Raw genomic sequence first — 20,853 nt, forward strand, 5'->3', positions numbered from 1 at the left:
TAAGGTTTAACAAGGGAGATAAATATGCGGACTTCCCGCCACAACATTGATTGATGCCTAATATCTATTCTACTCTTTACCATCCGGTTTCCCTCCATATCACAAAGATATATCTACTTATCACACTCATCATGTCAACTAAGCTTTACGTCGGGTAGGGTTTTTCTCTTAGCAACAGATACATTATGGCTTATGTAAATACAGAAACCTGTCTTGGTCTACAAAAGAAGAATCCTTACAAGAGGTATTTTCTAGGTGCGGTCACGTTCTTGACTCGGTAAGCTGAATCCACTGATACTTAACTATGAACACCCGGTGCTAAATCCACTTAAGGTAGTTATGCGTGATCGCGAGACGGGTCGCAGTAGAGGATTCGGCTTCGTTACATATTCCAGCGGCGCAGAGGCGGATGCAGCAAGGAGCACGCTTGATCAAACAGAGTAAGTCCATCCAACGTTCGTATCTTGAAATGGAAAAGGCACCTAATCGCGTTGTCATCTCGTAGACTTGACGGCCGTACGATTAGAGTTAACCTAGCTCACGGTAGTTAATTGCCCCGCTGTGGGGAATAGGAGCAGTCCGGACATCAATAATCTGGTTGAATGCGGTTACATGACTGTAGGATAACTGTGGATAGAGAATGGGAATTGAAACGAAGGGATTGATGCATTTCGTCTTCACATGAATAGGCCGAGGTATTCAAGAAGATACGCTGTGAACGCTGCGTCTGTCTTCCCCTTCGTTACTTGCGTTGTATGGACAGAGGCCAGTCCTGGGTAAAATAGTTGATTTAGAGAGAATCAAGTCAGTAAATCTACTAAAGACTAGCTACGTAGATTCTACCTCAATTGGCTTTTTATATCGATAGCTTTCTACTAGACCTCATTAACATTCTATTAGGTTTCTAGAGGGTATCTAGGGGGTCGTCGCAGGGTGGCTGCACAACCCATTTCCTGGCGGCGGTGCCATGCTTCAGTCTCGTCGACATCTTCTCCCGGCGCTGTTTTTTTTTTTTTTTTTTTTTTTTTTGGGTGAAAGAGACCCTCGTAGACAGTCATGTCCAGGATTCTGCGAGCCTTATTCTACCAGTTCAGCCATTCATGTCGGTACCACAGTAGTGGGATTGTGTTGGGGGCCTCGTTCAGATGAGCCCTCCTGATGTTCAGAATGTTCGATATCTTCACTTGGGGGTGGGATTACTTCCAGGTCCCAGGATAAGAGATCGGTACTGCTGGCAGGAGAGGGGATATCAGCGGCAGGTTCCTCTGGATCTGGAGATACCTCGATCTTTCGACTCTTTTAATCCTGCGCAAGAGAGTAGTTGGGATCTGAGGTCAAGAAGAGGACAGCGGGAAGTGAGACCATGCTAGTCTCAAGGGACTGGTAACTGGTATACTTATGTTGAGTGTATCTGTGAATAATACACGGGTGCCAGCTCGTCGTGTAACTTAATAAAGAGCAAAATGAGGGGATCTCTATTATGTCAGCCAAGTTAATCACGCGATAACATGTGCCTGAGGTGAACATCGTAGTTTCTTCACTATAAAGATGTTACTTATCCCGCCCTTGTTACCCATACTAAAATTAGATCTGAGTTAAAACTCACTACTTAAAGTCTGTGGGTCGGGTGGGACTCCATACCGGCATAACTTCAATTCAACTCCTATAACTAGAAAGAGATATTTCAAGAGTCAATAGTAGCACACCTAATGTGATGTCACTACGCATCCTGCCACGATCAACAACAACATGGTTTCATCAGAGTTGTACTACGACTTGGAGGTGGCATTGCAGACGCCAAACACCATAAACCCTGAGGATCGGCATTGTCCCCACTTTGGAGATGACAGAGAGTCTCGAGTCAGAATGAGATTGGACTCGATCTGTTTAGCTGCCAATGCCACCGCCAATACGGAGTATATGATAACCGCCAAGGGAAAAGAAGACAGTGACAGCAGCAAATTAAACACGATCAGCGCCATATTAGCGCCGTCACGTGCGGTATCCTACTGAGGGTTAATTCCCATTGTTATTCTTTGTTTATCACTACAACTGCTCTCCTATTCTGCATTGATTCTTCCGACGTCCATCCTCGTCAACTATTGATTTTCTCAGACTCCCACTGCATAACCTAACAGAGGACTTTTTCTCTCTCTCTCTCTATACTCATAATGCCCGGCGTTCGTGAGTATTGTCCTCGATGTGGAACTTCATACGCGTCTCTGATCATTCTTCGCGTCTTCAGCACCCAATGCACTCCGACAACTGAAAGAGGAGCTCAAGTCGATTTTTCGTAGGAAGAAGAAGGCGGCTAAAAGTATATCGGAATCTACTCCAGCTGCAGACAAGCCTGCGGGGAGTACGACAGCACCTACTACTGAAGCCAAGCCTGACGAGTCAGCGGCTACTGCAGAACCCAGGACGGGTATGTTCCTTGTCCCCATGTGCACAGTGGAAAATTAGCAATGTAATAGAGGCTCCACCTACAGATAAACCAGCAGAAAACACCGCTGCAGAGTCATCTGAACCGAAACCCGAGGGCTCCGAGGAGGCGAAAGATATCCCGGGTGCTGATTCGGCGGCAGACATTTCTTCGCCTGAGACTAAAGCCGATGCTGCGGTCCGGGGCGACAAAGACCGAGCCTGCCGTCCCGACGGAAAAGCCAGCTGAAACGAAACGTAAGTCTTGAAGTGGTGACGCCAAATGGATCGTGATATTGATTCGTTATCTGCACCTGAATAGGTCAAATAAGGCCCTGAATATACCGAGTTTGCTGTATCATGCGGGCCCGTTCACCCAGTAATATCGTGTGATGGACTTCTCTGATTTTGAAATATGTCCAACTTTTATTTGCGCTTTTCTGCTTTTGTGCGCCTCATACCCTAGCATCGATTGCTGAGCCTACTCCTTCATATCATACCCTGCGCAATTTATCAGTTTAATATAAATATTTTTGAATACAAGTCATGAGTGGCCTGCAATGAGAGTCAGAGTATTGACAGTTCTTATCATGGCAACTTTGTACAAAAAATACTTGCTACTAACTTCTAATCCAATCTACCAACTTCGCATGAGATTGGGCATTATTAGAGCAACGGAGTGCAAACCACTAGGAACTAATTACCTCCATTCTGCGAAGGCACATCTTCAGCCAACCCGACAGAGGAAACATCCGGAGCCTGACCCGCAGCAGCAGCAGCTTTCATTTCCCGCGCCTTCTGCCTCCGTTTAATCTTCCTTTCCCGGTTCTTGCGATTCCGTTTCTCCGCCTCCGTTTCGTTGGCCTGCTCCGCAGCCTTAACGCGCTTGCGAAGTTGAAGGCGTCGCTTTTTTCCCGGCTTCGTACGTGATTTGGGGGACCTGTCTTGACTCTCCACATTACTCGCAACAATTGTAGTATCCTCCGATCCTCGAGGAAGCTTCGTATGTTGTCGTTTCAGCCGTACCACGCGCCAAGGTAGATGACAACCAGGCTGGAACAGTCAGTAAAACGGCCAGACACCTATCAAAAAGCAGATAGAAACAACATACCCAAGAAACCGTAGCCCGGGTTAACATATCATGTCCCGAGACAGCCACATCAGCAAACTGTTTCCGTTTCACCGCCAGCTGGGGATCCTCATTCCCTCCAGTCCCGAACAACGTCGGCGTAGAAAAGTAATATCCCCATCCACGAAATGGATTCACAAATCCTCCGTCCTCGATCCCTCCCACTCCGGGCGTCGGAGACCGTAACCGAATCCGCAACTTTTGAGTCACGTGGGTTTGATCCCCGTTGGTGCCCTTTGAGCTCGTCGCTTGTGTTTGTGCTTGTGATGCATCATGTTTTTGTGTCTTTGCTGGCGCACTGAACAGTCGGAACTCGAATTCTTGCTCCTCTTCTTCGTCCTGGTCGGGCTGCGATGGGGTAAGATCAACGGGGGCGACGAATGTGTCGAGGTTCAGTAATTCGCCGAGGCGTTGATGGGCTTCGGAAAGAGCTGATTCTGGTGGTGGTGATGGAGATGGGGATGAGGAATCACGGGAAAGAAGTTGTTCGCGACGAACACTGTAGGAGCAATGTTAACGGCTTCTCTGGCATAGCCGAGGTGGAATTGTAGTGTTGGAGACCATATTAACGAACCGTTTTGCGCTCGGCAGGTCAAACATGCTGCCGACTTGGAGGCGATCTTCGGAATCTAGAAGTCAGTACATAAATGGGGACTCAATTAAAAAGATGATGTACTCTGTATCTTCATCCCGTTGACCAAGGGATATTTCCTGCGGTACGGAGAATGGAAATGAAAAGTAGGCGGAGTGATTATTTCCACGCATAGACTGTGCGGCCACGCCCCGCCCTTTTCACGGGCATTATCTACGGAGGAGTGCTTGCCTCTTAATTTTAGGATAATTGGGCCATATGCTAGGTCCACAGACTCAACCCTAACGCAGCTTTTGTTGAATGACTCTCGGAGAACTGGATAAGACATTTGGAGCGAGCACCATATTCCAGTATACATTACTACAGGAACATGTATAGTTACAATATGTTGTCTACAAAGGCGAGGAGGATGGAAAGAATCATCATCATCCATTGTCATCGGCGCGCACGGGCCAATAAACCTAGCACAATTCACCTACCAGCCAATGCAAAAAGCAAACTTTCTTCCAACCCTTCCAGCATCACCGGTTGGTGCATCACTGCTGCTCCGAACTGGGCATCCATCACTCATTTACAATCCCCATCACTGCTCCCGTCTCAAATCCATCCGCTGCATCTCAGCATCCCTTGGCTACCTACTGCATCATCCCGTAAACGTTCCCTCTCGGGTTCTCCCGGTTGTGAATGTCTTGCCCTCTTCGTGCGATAAACTCCATCTACGCTGGTATAAATGGGTGTCTGCGCCTCGTGTCTCGGACTCAGTCGACGGGACAGTCAAGATGTATGATTTTGGGGCGGATTGTCCGCTGTGTTTGTAGCGATCAGTCGCTAACTTCATTTCCGCTTCCAGTCTGAGTCCTCGCGCCTTCTCGAAGATGATATCTATCAATCAGGATACGGATATGGAGCTCTCAATAACCACGCCAATCAGATCTCCCATCCTGACTCCGGGTACATAAAGCGCGAACGAGAAGCCCTGGAAGCGATTTGTCAACGAACATCAGAGTAAGTGGCATCTCCTCACTCAATATAACTCGAGACTGTGGATTCCTCTGTCATATCCTTACGACTGAGGAAACTCACAGTACGTGATGAATGAATATAAAAAAAAGCCGATGAAACTAACTAGCTCACTATCTAGCTCGGTCATCGACATTTGGTCTATCCAACCTCAACCTCACCTACAACCTCAAGCGACCCTCCGCGGTTCCGTGTCACCAGCTACATCTAAATCAGGCGGCACCGATGATGCCCCCATCAAGATAACAACCACATCGCCCTCGGACGATTCTACACAGATCACGACAACTAAAACAGGTACCGTACCGAAGCACTGGGGCGAAGTCGTCATCAATCCGCGCATGGGCAGACCACCAGGAATAGTATCCGAGGAGAATGTTCGAGATGTTTTCGGTGTTTTGAAGGTTACCTGATTTTTTTTTTTTTTTTGGTCCAAGTGGACGACGGGTCACGACGTGACGGTTAATACTACCCGGGGGAATATTTCCCTCTTCCTTTATTTGGCTCTGCCTCTCATTTCAGGTTGTGTCATTTCCCCTCCTTCGCATTACATAGGTCGCCGGTCGACGGTCTATACCTTCCTTTCCTTTTCTTTTTCTTTCTTTTCTAGTTGCTTTATTTGTTGCGTGATCGCCCAATCCCTTCATTGTTACCCCTTTAGTTGCTATTTATTACTTTTTTTTTTTTTGTTTTCAAGCCCCTTAAGAGACATCATGTCATAATACCCATGTTGCTTGTTTTTGCCATATCACTAATTATGGCGGCGCAGTCATGTGCAATTTCTTATCTATTATGTGGCCCTAGCTGAATTGAATACCAGAACTAGCCAGAATCCACAACTAAACATGCGTTGAATTCATACTCGAGTAGTGTGCGTTCTCTTCGTAGATCTCCAAGCGCATTTACACGGTGAGACGATTTCTATAGCTCTTCATATTGGTTACTAGAATAGTGTAATATAGATAATTAAAAAAAAAAGAAAAGAAAAGAAAATCACAGCAGAATTGCGATCAAAGAACACCGCACAGAAATTGGATTCGAATATCCGAGAAAACAAAGAAAGAAAAAAAGAAAAAGCAAAAATGGCAAGGCGACCGGAATCAAAGCACGAAACAGGAGGTATCCTTGACTCCGTCCATACGGCCGTCGTAGTCAGTTGCACCATGAACATCAGAACTCCACCAGAACAACGCCAAGAAGCTCGAATCCGATAAAGACAACATATAGAGTATTTATGCTGATGCAATGTAAAAGCATTCGACAAGGCTCGATCCCGAATTCCATGTTAATCATAAAGAGGCAGCGAAACACCATCAGAAAGAGTTCTGCAGGCAATTAGACATCATCCATAGTGCCTGCAGGCTCCTCGCCGCCGGATTCATAGCTCCCGGCAGAGCTCAATTCATCTTCGGACTCCGTGTCTTCCCCAGCATCATCCACTGCCTCTTTGCTGGCATACTTGGCCACATATTCTGTCGCTGGTGAGCCAAATCGACAATCACAGAACCAATATGGACTGGGGGGACCTACCTTTCACCTTCGCTTCATAGCTCTTGGGCTCCCTCATTAGCATTGCCGCAGCCTCACCATTTAGCGGATCCGAGGGGTTCGGGTATCGCAAGAGCTGTGGAAGGAAAACTTCGAAGATGTTGATCATGTCGTACATCGGTGACCAGGTTTGGTTGATGACATCCAGACAAACAGAACCGGAGCTATGTTTAGGGATAAAGACTTCAGTGGTGGACATCTTAGGATTGGACAACTCTTCCTTACAGCTCATCGATATTGGGATGGAATATCCGGTTGACAAAACCGATACTCGGGCTCTTATACGGGTATTGATCTGGTAGCTCGACGTGGATTTTCCAATGGCCTCCTGCAAAAGGAGCTATAATGATATCAGCATGAGAAAACAACAACTCAAAGGTGGATACGGATACGTACTCTCTTCAGGACCCTTAAAGCGCACATAGAATTCTTGCCTGTCCAATAGCCCTTCTTGTGAGCGTCTATACAAATTTATTTCTTTGTATTCAACATACACTAAATTCATCAGTCAGTATCTAAATGGCGAGTGGTAAGCGGAAGATGGAACCCACTATTATCATTGACCAAAGTCACCTCGTAGTCACTCATTAACCTGCAGAGTATATCAGTACAGGCCCCAGTCTGTATTCTATCCAGATTTTTCTCTATCTTCTACGAGTTTGTTCCAAATATTCCAGTCTGGGTGGTGGGTGGCGGGGATTGGGACCAAAAAAGGGGCATGCATACATCCTAAAAATGGTCAGCCATCACTCTGACACGTCATGCAACAATGGAGAATTAGAAGTATAGAGAAGAGACCGGTGGAACATACTTCATGACCTATAGGAAGAATGAAGCACAGTGTTAGCCTTTCCGTCTCTCTCCCCGCAAGAGTTTAACTGACTCACATCCGTCTCAATTCTCCGCTTCGGACTACTCATCTTGAGCGATTTCTGCCAGTATTTGGTCTAGAGCCAACGACAGATAGGGTAGTAAACGTTCAGTCGGAATATCGGACGTCTAGAGGTTGAATTGTGTGACTCTCCAACAGCCAAACTGGTCCCAAAGGTAAAGCGGGGAAGGAATTGATCGAGCGGGGGAAAGAGACGCAGGAGTGAAATGAAATCGGCAGGACCGAGTGAGATACCGGGGTTCAAGAAGCAATATAATAGATCCGGGGAAGTCCAACGGGGTATCAAAAAGACCAGAATATCCAGCGAAGAGGGTGAGTCGAAAAGGGGGGACTACCGGTATGACCAGAGCGGGCGGGGAGCGAGACGATGAGGAGCTGCGAATGAATGGTGGGCGATGATGGCACCATGGCCACGACCCGCTCAGTCAGGTGGGCGCTGCAGATGACTCAGCCGCCTGTATCGTCAACACAAGACGCGATTAGAGGGCCATGGGAAATACCGCAAGCTAAAGCTACCGTATGTGAAGCCGAATTAGTGCCTACTGAGTACCATCGTTTGGTCACTCCGTCGTCATTGCTTAGCCTGACCGGTCAGATGGAACGGATCATATCTCAGGTGGGGCATGATCAGGTAGCAAGCCAGCTGGGTTAGGTACGAATATAAAGTCGGCCAGATCACATCTAAACAGAACTTCTCTTTGTCCCTCAAGAGCAGATTTGCGCTGGGCAATAATATGTGCTCTGTACTTGGGTAGAAAGCAGAAACCAGTCAGGCAGAAGTTGTAGAGGATCAACAACCACTGGACTAATGGCATTAGCTGGAATAAAGGGCTATTCTTGTAGACTTCACTCCGATATTAACGGTCTGTATTCACTTCTTCATACTTCAAGAGGTCGATCTCAAAATATGCCGTCCAGCGCTGCACAAGAACCCCTTCATCGTTGGTCTCTTAGGGCTTGATACTGCAGAGCCACTTGCCGTCGTGATTGGACGGATCCTTTATGCCTGAGGTGTCCCGCCATCATTTCATTTCTGAGAGCCAACAGCTTCAACATTCCTCCATTTCCTCCCATCTCAACCTTGTCCCCGTCTTTGAAAGGCCTTATTATCACCTATTCATCCTCCCGCTTTTATCAAAATGGACCCATCGTCCTCCCAATCCCCATCCGCCCCGGAGTCTCCAAATTCCGACCAGAACCCGCCTACCACAATTACAAATCTGAGCCATCGACCAGCCAGTCGAAATAAAGCCTCAGACCCCGCAGCCAACGCCTCCGGTGCCCCTATCCCAGATGACGATCATGGCTCGGATATGCCGCTGACCATGTCTGCTTCCGTGGTGCTAACGAGCCTGCCTCGAGACGCTCATCAAGCACTAGCGGATGCCGAAGCCATGGATACTGGTAAAGGTAGTGTAGCTCCAAGGATCCCCTAATTTTCGATTCATTCACTTTTATTATACTCGTTTTATTTTCGTGTTTTTACTTTAAGGAACCAGTGTTTCCACCTAGTAGTACTCTGTAAAATCATCCTCGAGAGACGGTTTCTCTGTATCTCTATAGCATATTATTAGCGTCCTCACACATCTAGCATTCAAATGATGAAGCATTCTTTACTAAATCCTCAGCAGTTACAGTGCGCTTTCAGCCTCTTCCGTCGGCCCCGATCTTGAAAAACCGAGTCTTCAAGATCAGTGCTTCACAAAAATTCGAAACCGTAGTCAAGTTCCTCAGGAAGAAGCTGGACTGCAAAGATACCGACTCGGTTTTCTGCTACGTCAACAGCGTTTTTGCCCCCGGACTCGATGAAGGAGTGGGAGGGCTATGGAGGGTAAGTGCTATGTTGCTATATGTTTATGAACCATTTATCATTTATCTAGTATTGACTCTCAGCTTGCTATGAACAGTGCTTTAGGACTGATGAGCAATTGATCGTTGCTTATTCTATGACACCTGCGTTTGGTTGACATCCAGATGACTTTCCACACCAAAGCGGGTCGCAGGTATGATATGGTGCCCAATACAACCGCACGAGGAAGTAGTCAAATTGACCAGATCAGGAGCTCCAACAAAAAGGTACCGGCCAGCGTAGAAAGCAGCCAGCTAGCATCTATCATTTTCTATCATGAGACATGAGTTATCATGAAAACACCATGAACGGGCAGCGTATGTTCAAGGGTCGTATATGAAAAGGAGACAAGGCAAAAAGAGGAAGGAAAGGGGCTTCTTAATTAGGTGATTGATCAACAATTCTTTCAAACTCCGCCAGCTCTTCTTTAGGGATAGGATAGGTGTATTCTTGTGAAGGATACGCGCGACTTTTGACTTCATCATGGTACAGCTTGATTCCTTTGATCGTCTCGGCCCAGACATCGGCATATTTTTTGACAAACTTGGGAAGGAATCGACCAGGGGGGAAATTTCCGATCATGTCAATCTGAACAAGGACCTGTCCGGAACATCCATTTCCAGCTCCAATACCAATTGTCGGCACGTTGAGTTTCTTGGTGATGATAGCAGCGATTTCCGCTGGCACGGCCTCGAGAACAATCATGAACGCACCGGCTTCTTGCACGGCAAGGGCATCCTTCAACAGACTCAGGGCACTCGCGGTAGATTTCCCCTGAACTCTGAACCCACCCAGGGCGTTCTGACGTTGCGGGGTGAGACCAATATGGCCTACGACAGGGATGCCGGCCTGTGTGATGCGTTTGATGGACGGGGTCATTTCGATGCCCCCTTCAATCTTCACAGCGTGTACACGCCCTTCTTTCACGATGCGGATCGACGATTCAACCGCCTGTTCAGGTGAGACCTCATAAGATCCCATGGGCAGATCAGCAACCTGAGAGTATTCGATCACTCGTTAGTACGATCCCCAGATCCAGAAAATGGGCACACGAACCGTGAAAGCGCTCTTAACAGCCCGAGCCACACTTCGACAATGCAGCAGCATTTCGTCCATAACCACCTCACTGGTATCCTCCATACCGAGAGCAACCATAGCCAGACTGTCACCGACCAAGACCATCTCCATGCCAGCCGCTTCAGCAACATGACCACTGGGGAAATCATGGGCCGTCAACATGGTTATTGGCTCCCCCTTCTTGTAGAGATTCTGCAGGGTCTGCATTGTAATTTTCTTCCGAGGATTGATCGGCGACGTCCCCAACGGCGAGTGAGAGCTATGGCGGACGAAAGACGACGAGCAGGAAGGCAATGCTCGACTGGAGGGATGGATACTATCACCACCAGCGAGAAGAAGTGAACCAATCGACATAGATGAAGCTTGAACATTGCAATGTCTTGAAAGGGGTCGCAACGACAGCATCAATCTAGATGCCGTTCTTGAAGACATCTTCGCCAGACAGACCCACTAGACGCAAATCAAGATAACAGGTCGTAAACCAAAAGAATTCAAAAATAAAATAAAAAAGGAAGAAACAATCAAAGAAAGTAGAGTATGTAAAGTACAGTGGTGTTACGTTACCACAGAAAAAGCAGACAGAATGTATGTACCTATGTACCTATGTACGAAGTAGGCAAGTAGGTGTAAGGTAAAGTAAGGTAAGGTATCTCTATAACCACAGTGCTAACCAAACCTAAGAAAAGATCAGGACGAGATAAAACCAAGTGACGTGAAGAAATGAGCGAAGGAGGTACCTGGGCCAGGGGAAAAAGATTCAATGATTTTCGAGCCCATTCTGAGGTCCGCCTTCTTATATAACAGACGACGTGCTGGTTTATGCTGCGTAGTCCGGAGCATCCCCAGATTTTTAGAACCATTCTGCCGGAGTTCTAGCTAGGCACTGGGTGATTGGACGACATGCCGGTTCCATTGATTCTCCGCCGGATGCTCAGTTTTTCCAGCCGAGAGTTTTATTGTTGGGCCGAGGCTATCCGGATGTTAATCATCGTGCATTATTCTACAGAGTACATAGGCAACCACTACGTAGATAGATACTCCTTCGAGTTCAGCCCCACCGATGAGTACCATCAAATCAGTAAATAGGTAGGTCCGGCTAATAATAACCACGAAAATGGATATTGGCAATGTTCAAAGTACAAAACCCCGCCGATACGAACATTTCGTCCTCTCAATGCAACCCCAGAACATTTCCACCCACATGAGAAATCCCAGAACGAAAAATACAAAAGAAAAAAGAAGAAGAAGAAAAAAATTAAAGAATAAAAAGGGGGAGCATGAGAAGAAGAATGGTCAATTACTGGGCCAAGGAAATCCCAATGCAAGGTTTCTCCGCGAGAACACATCAGAATTAACGCGGCTCTCAATGCAATGCATGCTCTGGATGCGGATGAGCAGTTGATTTTTCGTCAGTTTCCAACGTCGTGGGCTCTCACTCCTCAGTCCTTTTTTTAAAAAAAAATTTTTTTCTATCAATCTCTCACCCTGTCTCATGATCCCCAAAGTTGGAATTGGCGAGTGTATTGGTTTCGCTCATCTAACCCCGATAATAATGCAGGCAAAATTCCCAGGACGCCGGCTGTATCATAATGCGCTGCTAGACATCAGCTAAAGTAAGGGCAAGTGTTGAAAGCAGTAAACGCAAATGTGTAACACAGAAAAAGTAAACCTCATGATACTGAGACTTAAATGAGCGACAGAATGTGAAGTCAGTTGCTTGCCCCGTGGAGCTATGATTTGATATTTCCGAGGTGCATATGTACCACTGCTACCGAGGATCGATTTTCAATTGCTTTCGTATTTTTCTTTCATATAATTACTACCGTTGAGTGTCCAGCTGATCGTAAGATGTGATGCGAGGTTGATGGATGGGGAAAGATGGATTATATGCAAACATCCTTTTTTTTCTTCCTTTTTCTGCCTATTATTAAGGATGATCTAAACATAATCGTATTCTTCCTTCAGAGGTCTCTGCAACTGGAACAGTAACGAGTCAAGTTCGGACCAGTTTGACGAGTTCAGTGCGAATTTGCGGTGCTTCCTTGTCAATACATGCTACGATCATGATTAGCCGGTGCCCCATCTTTATACCGTCAGCAAGATACTCACCTCTTCAAAATCATCGAACTTGTCCCGACAGTTTTCACAATACCCTGGCTTAGGATCCCTTCTCTTCTCCTTTTTCTTCTGGCTGCTGGATTTTTAGTGCTCGGCCGAGATTTGGTGTTATCGTTGCCTTCTGACTGAGTAGTTTCCTCTTCAATGACATTACCATGCCTCTCTGGCACGTTTGACTTGCCATACCGGTTCGCCTGGTTCTTGGTTGTTTTTAAAGCTGCAGAGGCGTCCACAGGGTGGTGAGACGACGGTCCTGTACCAGCCGAAAATCCTCCATTGCTCTTCTCGAGGACCTTCCGTTTGAGCTCGTGAACCTCTTTACTCACACCAGCCTTTGCCCCGGGCGCTGCAGCAGTAGAAGATACCATCTGAGAACGGATGGCAGAGGTAATGTTAGAGGGTTGAACACCTGAGGCGGCAGGCTCACGGCCAACATAAAAGGGCCCAGTCCGATTTAACTGAGGAACAAAACTTTCAGAGCTCTTTTTCGGTGAGGCCGGCCTTATCGGCTGCATGTCCTGCATCTCTGGCTGTTTTGGATGAGACATAGAACCTTGGTGGCCATCCTTAGCGCTGGGCTCTTGGTCAGCCTCTGCATCTCCAGCGTTCCTTGTAACGTTTTCGGGTACTTTGAGCTTGACGTCAAGGGCTGTTGGAGTAGGTGCGTGCTTGGGAACAGTCTTCTGTTCCTTCGACTTTTGGCGCGCCCGTTGCCGCTCCGCTTCTCTTTTGGTTGGGGGCTCCTCCAAAAATGGACACTTTCCAAGTGGTGCACTCCTGAATTGGGGCCAGATGCCATCTTGTCGTCTCGCCACTTTTGGGTATTCGCGAACCATGACGGGTCTTGTCTTTTCATCCATGTCGTGAATGTAAACAAACGGGCCCTTGAACATTACCAAGTCTTTCAGAACTGAGAGAGGGTTGCGATCAGAGCCACTCATGAGTTCGTTTTGAAGGACTTGTGACAGGTCTGCGTCGCCTCTGGTTTTGGCATGGCCACCAGCGTTGGCATTTCGAGTAGAATGGCTGCTATGTCCGCCAATTTCCCCATCGTTAATAGTAGCAATCATCCGCTGAAGCTTCTCTATAGCCCATATCTTCATTCCCATTTGGCGAGCTCTGTGCAAAACATCCGTGGTAGTCTGCTCGCGTCGTGCATCATTCTTCAGTGAGATATGAAGGTGGGGCTCGACGTTTTTCTCCAATAGGGAGGGATTGACTGTCTGCAGAGAACCATCGGCAGCTGTTTGCTCCACCGATTCTGTCTTCAATTCTGTCGGGCTTGCACTGTCATTTTCAGGTGGTATCGGACGTGAGGTAACGACATGGGTCACTAGGCGTGAAAAGAATTTCTCCTCACGCTACAGTACGACGTCAGCATTTGAAGGCCAATAGACAAAATTCATTAATAACAAAGCTACCAGTGTGCCAGCATGGTTGTGCATAAGGTGAGAAACTTCACCTTTCATCCCAATCTTGAGCCGCAAGGAAGTAAAGTCAAAACTAAAAATAAAAATAAAAAAAATGAACAAAGTAGACTTACAGCTCCCAACGCAATGACCTGTCTCGAGCATTTACTACGAAGATCTTCCGGAATGCTGTCAAAGTAGAAGACGAATTGAGGAAACGCCTTTCGATAATGCCTCTGCCACTGCCTTATAGTATCAATGGTCTCCGCAGAAGGCTTTTCATGCCTCGACGGCCTGTGTTGAGACAGTCTCTCCTTATCCCTGGCAGCCACCAACTTCCTCTCGAACGCACTTGGCTGGGCATTGTTTGTTCGCCGTGAAAAGAGCTTAGAATCAGTGTTTTGGTAGGTGGAAGCCCGGGTTCGGCTCGGGGAACGGCCTTCTACCTCCGTCCCGTCTACGACCTGCTTCTTGGGAGGTGGCTGGCCGTAAGGGATCTCAACTGGAGCATTCGTCGTCCGAGGACGTTTGGCAGGCACGAGGCCCACCCTGTGAGGGGAGTTGGTGGCATTCGGCACGTTGGCGAGTGGTCGGCGTGTCGACATGTTAAGAGATGTCTGCGGTGAAGGAGGTATGAATACTGCTGCCATGTGGTAACAATACACAGAGAATTAAATAGGCAATTGGCAGCAAGTTGGGATGCCTTTTAAAAGAAGGACACTCCAGGCAGAGCACGCGATGGGCAACACGTCTCGAAGGGCAGTTCAATCAGAAAAAAGCCATTGTTCACGCGATCCAGAATCATGTGGTAGGGAGCGTGGCTGGAAGGCAAAGACAAGACGTGAGCCTCTTTCTCAGCAAATAGATGACAAACACTGTCCAGCAGAGGAGGCCTGGAAGTGGAAGTCAAGCTGAGAAGGAGCAGTACTGCAGCAGTTTGTTAGTATTGTTGTAGTACAGAGCAGAATAGAGATGGGGGGAAGAGAGCAAAGAAGGAACTAACCAAGCGTGTCAGAGCGAGTGAGTGGAGACGGGAAGTTTGGTTTGTTTTGGCCGCGGATGTGCGCCTAACAACCAACAAAAAACCCACCGCGAACCCTGTCAGGGTCTTAAGTTATGAATGTTGGAACATTCCTTTCCTGCCTCACAGCGCGCCGTGTTAAAAAAACGAAAAAGATAAAAAACTTATTATCCAGTACCCTTTTATACTGGGTACTACGAATAGTACTTTACCTAGGGAGTTTTACAGGATCTCTCCGCGCCTCTGCGCTGCGGTCTACAGAAACGGGAAAAAAGAAAAAAGCTGATGTATAGACCCAGAGAACATGGAGTTTCATGTTGCCCACGTATTCTGCAAAAAAAAACTCTTTCATATTTTAGATTGGCTAATATACATTTTATATGTAGGGGTATCTTTCTGCCACAGTTATCTTTTTTGATTTATTCTCGAAGGGCCTCGATATCGTCGACCTAAAATGGCATGCCGTTAGCATAGGGTCGTGGAAATGATGTTATTTTGTGCAATCTTTCTTAAGAGACAACATGGTGAGAGCAATCTTACCTCTTTTACAGCTTCTGTTGTGAGCACAATGGGACTGTCATCCCCAACACACACACTATCTTCAATGCGAATCCCAATCCCTCGAAACCTCTCGGGCCACCTGTCGCTGTCAGGGACATAAATACCACTACGCATTGTTAGTAGAACTAATTGAATAACGAAACGGGAAGCACATACGGCTCCACGGTGATGCATTGGCCCGCTTTCAGGTTGTAACCTCTTGGGTATCCAGGACAGTCATGGACGTCAAGTCCGACGTAGTGGCCGACGTGATGGGGAAACAGAGTGCTCATAGCCTAAATCCCGAAGATCAGTCACCAGGCCTGATCGAACAAGCGGGACAAACTCACATCGCCCGAAACGTCAAATCCTAGTTGTTGCAATTGGTCTTTTAGACCACTTTCCGCGACGCTATGAAGTCGGTCCAGGGAAAGGCCTGCAGTCTCTCTGCAAAGGGAAACGCAGCTACGCTGCACATTCAACACTGCATTGTACAGATCCCGCTGCGGATCCGAGAACTTGCCGTTAACCGGCCATGTCCTCGTGATATCGGAGACGTAGGTACCCGCTTCCTATTCACGGTAAGTATTGGCCGTATTGTTCGGGTTAAGACCATACGTACTCCGCCCCCATCGACTAGCACCATATCACCGTCTCTGGATAAATTCATCAGTCCTAGCCGAGCGCCATGAGGATATTAAAGAGCACACCTTAAGACATCGTCATTTCTCGTGTAATGGATGCTCAGCGCGTTCTGGGTCTATTAGAGTGAGTCCGCCATGATCGGAGCGGTATACATAACATACCGAGCCGCCTGCCACAACAGGAACGAAGGAGCTGTGATCACAACCGTTGACCTTGAAATTGTACTCCAAAAAGGATGTCAGGTCCTTTTCCTTTGTGAACGTTTGACGCATAGATTTAGTGAACGCTCTTCCAGAAGCTTGGCCAACTGCACGTAAATGTACAACTTCATCCTCACTCTTGAAAACCCTCATCTCGTTAAGGATCGGACGCAAAGGCTTGACTTTTTGATGATCAACAATCTTCTTAAGCTTCTCCGATGTTCCGGAGGGGCCATACAAATATCGATGTAAGGAAGATCTGCCAAAGTTAAAAGCGGGGATATCTGTATAGATCTCCGTAGCGTCTGAAACAATCTGTGGGAGTATATCCTCGATATGCTCGATATCGCCGGTCTAGCGTTCAGCAATTAGCTTTGCTTCTAAGTATAAATAGGAAAGATGTATCGTACCTCGTCAGCATTGAAGACATCAATCGCAGCCTGTGTACCCGAACGAGCCCCATCCCAAAGTTCCGCCTTGGGGTCCTTTTCCCGGACGTAAAGATGGAATAGATGATTGTCTCCGGAGCCATCATTTACTGGGGTTGTGTGAGTGCCATTGGCTTTTTTTTTAGCCATCGTTAGGAGGGGAAAGCTCACCGATAATAGCCAGCGCATTGGGTTCGTTGAATCCTGTTCAGGGTCGAGAGGCGATCAGCATATGGACCTTCGTGACTTGAATTGCGTAGGCCGGCACCAACCCGTAAGATAAAAGAAATTAGAGTCCTGCCGATACTCATTGAATATTCCCGAAGCCCGGTATGTAACCTCTGACGCCGCTAATACGGCAACTGAGTGTCTGGGGAGTTTGTTTGCAAGTCGCGAACGGCGCTGAGCATATTCGAGAGCTGTAATTCCAGGAGTTACTTGTCCAAAGTCAATATACGCTCAAATTGCACGACGCCGAAGCATCTGAAGGCGACGAAGGCATCTACACACGTTCTCCAGGTCTTAATATATGAGGATGCGTCTCGTGTAACGGTTGACCGAATTTAAGCTCGGCGGCGGAGATGGAAGCGTAAGAGCAGCGAAAGGCCGAACGGTCATGAAGGACCACGCGACTAGGCGTTGAACGGAGGATCCATGGCGTTGGACGACGAGTGCAACAAGGCAATTGGCGAAGGATTGTCTTGCATGTCGACATACTTCCTATCCGGTCACCATCGGAAGACAGCAACCAACTCACGAGGAATGAATGAGCCAGGTAAGTAAGGTTCAACGGGATCTAAAACTCGAAGCTCCGAACCCAACCAAACTGCGGCCTTACTGCCTAAGGCCGCTCATATGCGGTCCTACCAGCCAATCACAGATCAGATGTTTGCGATATCCCGCACCGGAAGGACTTGCCCAATGGGGCATCCTCTCCAACATAGCTTATCTCGGCCTTAGCAGCGTACCAGACTGGAATACGAAGTACTTGGGTTGTAAATCAATGTTAGGCAGTAGGGTGGTTGGTAATGACTCACTGCGTTGTGTATAATAATCAGCGGGTGTTCAGCCTCTGTCTGGATGTCCGTCAATGCATCTACCGTCAGTTGATTTGCGCAGCTCCGCCGCCAGATAGGCACCATGGGTCGAACATTGACGTATCCAAAGCGGTCCTCTAACACCGTCAACCGCTATAACCACAGAGGTATTGCTAAAAGATCCCCGGGTTATCTGAACAATGCAATTAAATCTGGCTGCAGCTACATATGATCTCGGAGCAATCCATTCCATCATCAATTCCTCGCAAGTCCTCCATGTGTCATTCAGCCCGGGCCCAGAAGACCCTTTCCCCGCTATTATACCCATGATCGGGCAAATGGGCTCATTCGAATACCCCTCGGCGGATATTGACGAGCCCCTGGAATGTTATCTACATGGCTATGTCAGCTCAAGAATCATGAACCTAGCCAGAGGGTCCCAAGAAGGATTGCCAATTTGCATTGCTGCGAGTAAGGTGGACGGGTTGATATTGTCATTGACACCAAACTCGCACAGTTACAATTATCGCTCTGCCATCCTTCACGGATATGCCCACCTTGTAACGGATGAAGCCGAGAAACTTTGGGCAATGGAGTTGGTCACAAACTCAGTACTCCAGGACCGCTGGAAGCATTCGCGAGTGCCACCCGATCGTGCTGAGATGTCCTCGACGGTTATTCTCAAAGTCAAAGTGGTTGACGGGAGCGGCAAGATCCGTGATGGGGGTGTCTCTGATGAAAAGAAGGACTATGCTAACGAGGAAGTGACCAACCGTGTTTGGACCGGAGTTGTCCCCGTCTATGAGACATTCGGGGCGCCCATTCCTAGTGCTCAGAATAAAGTGGCCGAGGTGCCAGACTATATCACTGATTTCGTTGAGAATAAGAATGATGAAAACCGCACATATGCGAAAGAAGCAGCCCAGGTGACTCTTCCCAAGGAGGAACAGCATTAGTTGGGAAGCATTATCCTTGCAGTAACATGATTGATTGTATACTTGTGGAATTCCACGTTATGTTTTAGTGAAAATTTGACTTGTGTAAGAGCTGGAAATCGGCTGTCAGATACTTCTGCCTGGCAGTTGCCTCCAATAAGTTCGTTTACTATATCAATTTTGTATGGCTTAAATATAATTTCCGGTTTAATAAAATAGTATAAATTAACAACAATGATGATACAACAGCTATCACTGACCTCGCATATATAATTCGCCTGCTGAAATCCAATGACTCAGGAGCGAGGACCCACGTCATCATTATACACAGTAGGGCTCATGCGTTAGCTTCAATATCTCCCATGGCCGCCAAGGCGGCCCATAACCAGTAAGCTTCAACCCCACGTCAGCGTGGCTCCGGCTCATTCCAAATTCCAACACCAACTACAGAGCGTCAGATTGCTCTTAATTTTCATCGACCCGGATTGGGCCTAAATGCCCCATGATCGCCATTATATACCTGTACAGAACCCCTAGTCCCTAGGTGAAATAGTTCATATGGTACAAACTCCCCACCTACGACATCACTTGCCCCGCTATGGCTTCGCCCGCCATTCCAGCATCTGATCTCCGTTCATTTTCAGAGTACTTGAAAGGATGCAAACGTATTCTTGCTCTGCTAGGTGCGGGGATTTCGGCCTCTTCTGGTCTGCCAACTTTCAGAGGGGCGGGGGGTCTCTGGAGATCTCATGATGCCACCGACTTGGCTACGCCAGAAGCTTTCGAAGCGAACCCAGACCTGGTGTGGCAGTTTTACAGCTACCGGAGACATATGGCTCTGAAGGCCAACCCAAACCGTGCTCATTATGCGCTGGCCGAGCTCGCCAGAAGGAATAATGATTTCATTACGCTGACCCAAAATGTTGACGGTACGGCCAATATTATTATTTTGTTTGCCTTTGGCTACTTCCATGACCATATAGTTACCCAGGTCATAATGCTAACGGATACAGGTCTGTCGCAGCGTGCAAACCACCCCTCGAAACAGCTTCATCTTCTGCATGGATCTCTCTTCACTGTTAAATGCACCTCCTTCTACTGCAACTACTCGCGTGAGAACGACTTCACGGACCCCATCGTTCCGGCTTTGGCTATTCCGAAGGGAGGGCCAGATCTCAACCCTTCTACGGAAGATAAAACAGGCGCGGCCGCCTCTAAATCTTTATCCAATGTTCTAGGAGGAGGGGAGGGGCTAGAGGCAGACATATCTGACGAAAGCGTTCCGCTTCCAGCGCTAAGTCTCGATGTACTTCCACATTGCCCGCAGTGCAAAGATGGTATCCTTCGACCCGGGGTTGTGTGGTTTGGGGAGAGCTTGCCGTTGCACACTCTGGATATGGTGGATAGCTGGATGCGTTCCGGTCCTATCGACCTGATACTGGTGGTTGGCACAAGCTCACAAGTATACCCTGCTGCGGGATATGTCGATAAGGCCCGTGATCGTGGTGCCAGAGTTGCAGTTGTTAATATGGATCGGAATGATGTTGGGGCCTCTGGGTTGGGACCAAACGATTGGTTCTTCCAGGGTGATGCCGGTGTCATTGTTCCTGAGATTTTGAAGGGCGTTATTGGGGAGATTTGAGCCATACTATGGTATGACGAGTGGCCTAGAATTTATTTCTAGTCTGTCTGAGGATGGTATTATAGTATGGCGTGAGGAGAGGAATGTATAACTTACAGGTGATGGAAAACAGTATTGTTTAGTATAAATTTAGTATTCTGTACCAGCTTTTCAGTGCTGCAAAGGCTAGGAGCTATTCTAAAATACGACTATCCACATAATAACTAATTTTAAAGTTTCCTGGGCGATTCAGAATGAGCAGTTCCTAGACAATCGCATAGCAAATGCTGATGATGTTAATGTACTGTATACACAGTTGCCTCAGAGTAATATGAAGCTGTAGATAGGCTGATACAGCAAAGACCTTCGGA

At 47.5% G+C, this 20,853-nt stretch overlaps 10 protein-coding genes across 10 annotated transcripts; 5 read left to right on the forward strand and 5 right to left on the reverse strand.

Moving 5' to 3' along the window:
* Window positions 1–2,171: 2,171 nt before the first annotated feature.
* ATNIH1004_008725 (uncharacterized protein) lies at window positions 2,172–2,671 on the forward strand (the record flags this gene model as incomplete). Its single annotated transcript, XM_033573330.1, has 3 exons — window positions 2,172–2,184; window positions 2,246–2,425; window positions 2,490–2,671. 3 exons carry the CDS (start codon window positions 2,172–2,174, stop codon window positions 2,669–2,671), a joined length of 375 nt encoding a protein of 124 aa, XP_033423882.1.
* A 446-nt stretch (window positions 2,672–3,117) lies between these two features.
* Window positions 3,118–4,706, reverse strand: ATNIH1004_008726 (DUF2011 domain-containing protein; the record flags this gene model as incomplete). The annotated part of the gene is made up of 4 exons (XM_033573331.1): window positions 3,118–3,474; window positions 3,533–4,049; window positions 4,125–4,179; window positions 4,622–4,706. 4 exons carry the CDS (start codon window positions 4,704–4,706, stop codon window positions 3,118–3,120), a joined length of 1,014 nt encoding a protein of 337 aa, XP_033423883.1.
* A 166-nt stretch (window positions 4,707–4,872) lies between these two features.
* ATNIH1004_008727 (LAMTOR1/MEH1 family protein) lies at window positions 4,873–5,575 on the forward strand (the record flags this gene model as incomplete). Its single annotated transcript, XM_033573332.1, has 3 exons — window positions 4,873–4,923; window positions 4,993–5,147; window positions 5,284–5,575. The coding sequence occupies 3 exons, from the start codon at window positions 4,873–4,875 to the stop codon at window positions 5,573–5,575; spliced, it is 498 nt and encodes a 165-aa protein (XP_033423884.1).
* A 922-nt stretch (window positions 5,576–6,497) lies between these two features.
* Window positions 6,498–7,630, reverse strand: UBC8 (E2 ubiquitin-conjugating protein UBC8; the record flags this gene model as incomplete). The annotated part of the gene is made up of 7 exons (XM_033573333.1): window positions 6,498–6,640; window positions 6,693–6,874; window positions 6,936–7,050; window positions 7,107–7,205; window positions 7,262–7,302; window positions 7,522–7,529; window positions 7,598–7,630. The coding sequence occupies 7 exons, from the start codon at window positions 7,628–7,630 to the stop codon at window positions 6,498–6,500; spliced, it is 621 nt and encodes a 206-aa protein (XP_033423885.1).
* Window positions 7,631–8,741: 1,111 nt separating this feature from the next.
* Window positions 8,742–9,569, forward strand: ATG12 (ubiquitin-like protein ATG12; the record flags this gene model as incomplete). The annotated part of the gene is made up of 3 exons (XM_033573334.1): window positions 8,742–9,012; window positions 9,234–9,433; window positions 9,510–9,569. The coding sequence occupies 3 exons, from the start codon at window positions 8,742–8,744 to the stop codon at window positions 9,567–9,569; spliced, it is 531 nt and encodes a 176-aa protein (XP_033423886.1).
* A 260-nt stretch (window positions 9,570–9,829) lies between these two features.
* On the reverse strand, window positions 9,830–10,960 carry ATNIH1004_008730 (3-methyl-2-oxobutanoate hydroxymethyltransferase ECM31; the record flags this gene model as incomplete). The annotated part of the gene is made up of 2 exons (XM_033573335.1): window positions 9,830–10,447; window positions 10,508–10,960. 2 exons carry the CDS (start codon window positions 10,958–10,960, stop codon window positions 9,830–9,832), a joined length of 1,071 nt encoding a protein of 356 aa, XP_033423887.1.
* Window positions 10,961–12,466: 1,506 nt separating this feature from the next.
* ATNIH1004_008731 (protein serine/threonine kinase activating protein nimO) lies at window positions 12,467–14,705 on the reverse strand (the record flags this gene model as incomplete). Its single annotated transcript, XM_033573336.1, has 5 exons — window positions 12,467–12,583; window positions 12,638–12,719; window positions 12,773–14,007; window positions 14,068–14,121; window positions 14,190–14,705. 5 exons carry the CDS (start codon window positions 14,703–14,705, stop codon window positions 12,467–12,469), a joined length of 2,004 nt encoding a protein of 667 aa, XP_033423888.1.
* A 790-nt stretch (window positions 14,706–15,495) lies between these two features.
* Window positions 15,496–17,604, reverse strand: ATNIH1004_008732 (aminopeptidase P family protein; the record flags this gene model as incomplete). The annotated part of the gene is made up of 11 exons (XM_033573337.1): window positions 15,496–15,525; window positions 15,617–15,743; window positions 15,794–15,912; window positions 15,967–16,188; window positions 16,239–16,272; window positions 16,327–16,370; window positions 16,423–16,815; window positions 16,872–16,999; window positions 17,061–17,093; window positions 17,162–17,326; window positions 17,400–17,604. 11 exons carry the CDS (start codon window positions 17,602–17,604, stop codon window positions 15,496–15,498), a joined length of 1,500 nt encoding a protein of 499 aa, XP_033423889.1.
* A 425-nt stretch (window positions 17,605–18,029) lies between these two features.
* Window positions 18,030–18,882, forward strand: ATNIH1004_008733 (pyridoxamine 5'-phosphate oxidase family protein; the record flags this gene model as incomplete). Its single annotated transcript, XM_033573338.1, has 2 exons — window positions 18,030–18,093; window positions 18,149–18,882. The coding sequence occupies 2 exons, from the start codon at window positions 18,030–18,032 to the stop codon at window positions 18,880–18,882; spliced, it is 798 nt and encodes a 265-aa protein (XP_033423890.1).
* Window positions 18,883–19,459: 577 nt separating this feature from the next.
* ATNIH1004_008734 (SIR2 family NAD-dependent protein deacylase) lies at window positions 19,460–20,503 on the forward strand (the record flags this gene model as incomplete). The annotated part of the gene is made up of 2 exons (XM_033573339.1): window positions 19,460–19,790; window positions 19,875–20,503. 2 exons carry the CDS (start codon window positions 19,460–19,462, stop codon window positions 20,501–20,503), a joined length of 960 nt encoding a protein of 319 aa, XP_033423891.1.
* Between the last annotated feature and the right edge of the window lie 350 nt (window positions 20,504–20,853).

This window comes from Aspergillus tanneri, assembly GCF_003426965.1.
Source record: "Aspergillus tanneri strain NIH1004 chromosome Unknown AapTan_6_pilon_pilon_pilon, whole genome shotgun sequence".
NCBI lineage: Eukaryota > Fungi > Ascomycota > Eurotiomycetes > Eurotiales > Aspergillaceae > Aspergillus > Aspergillus tanneri.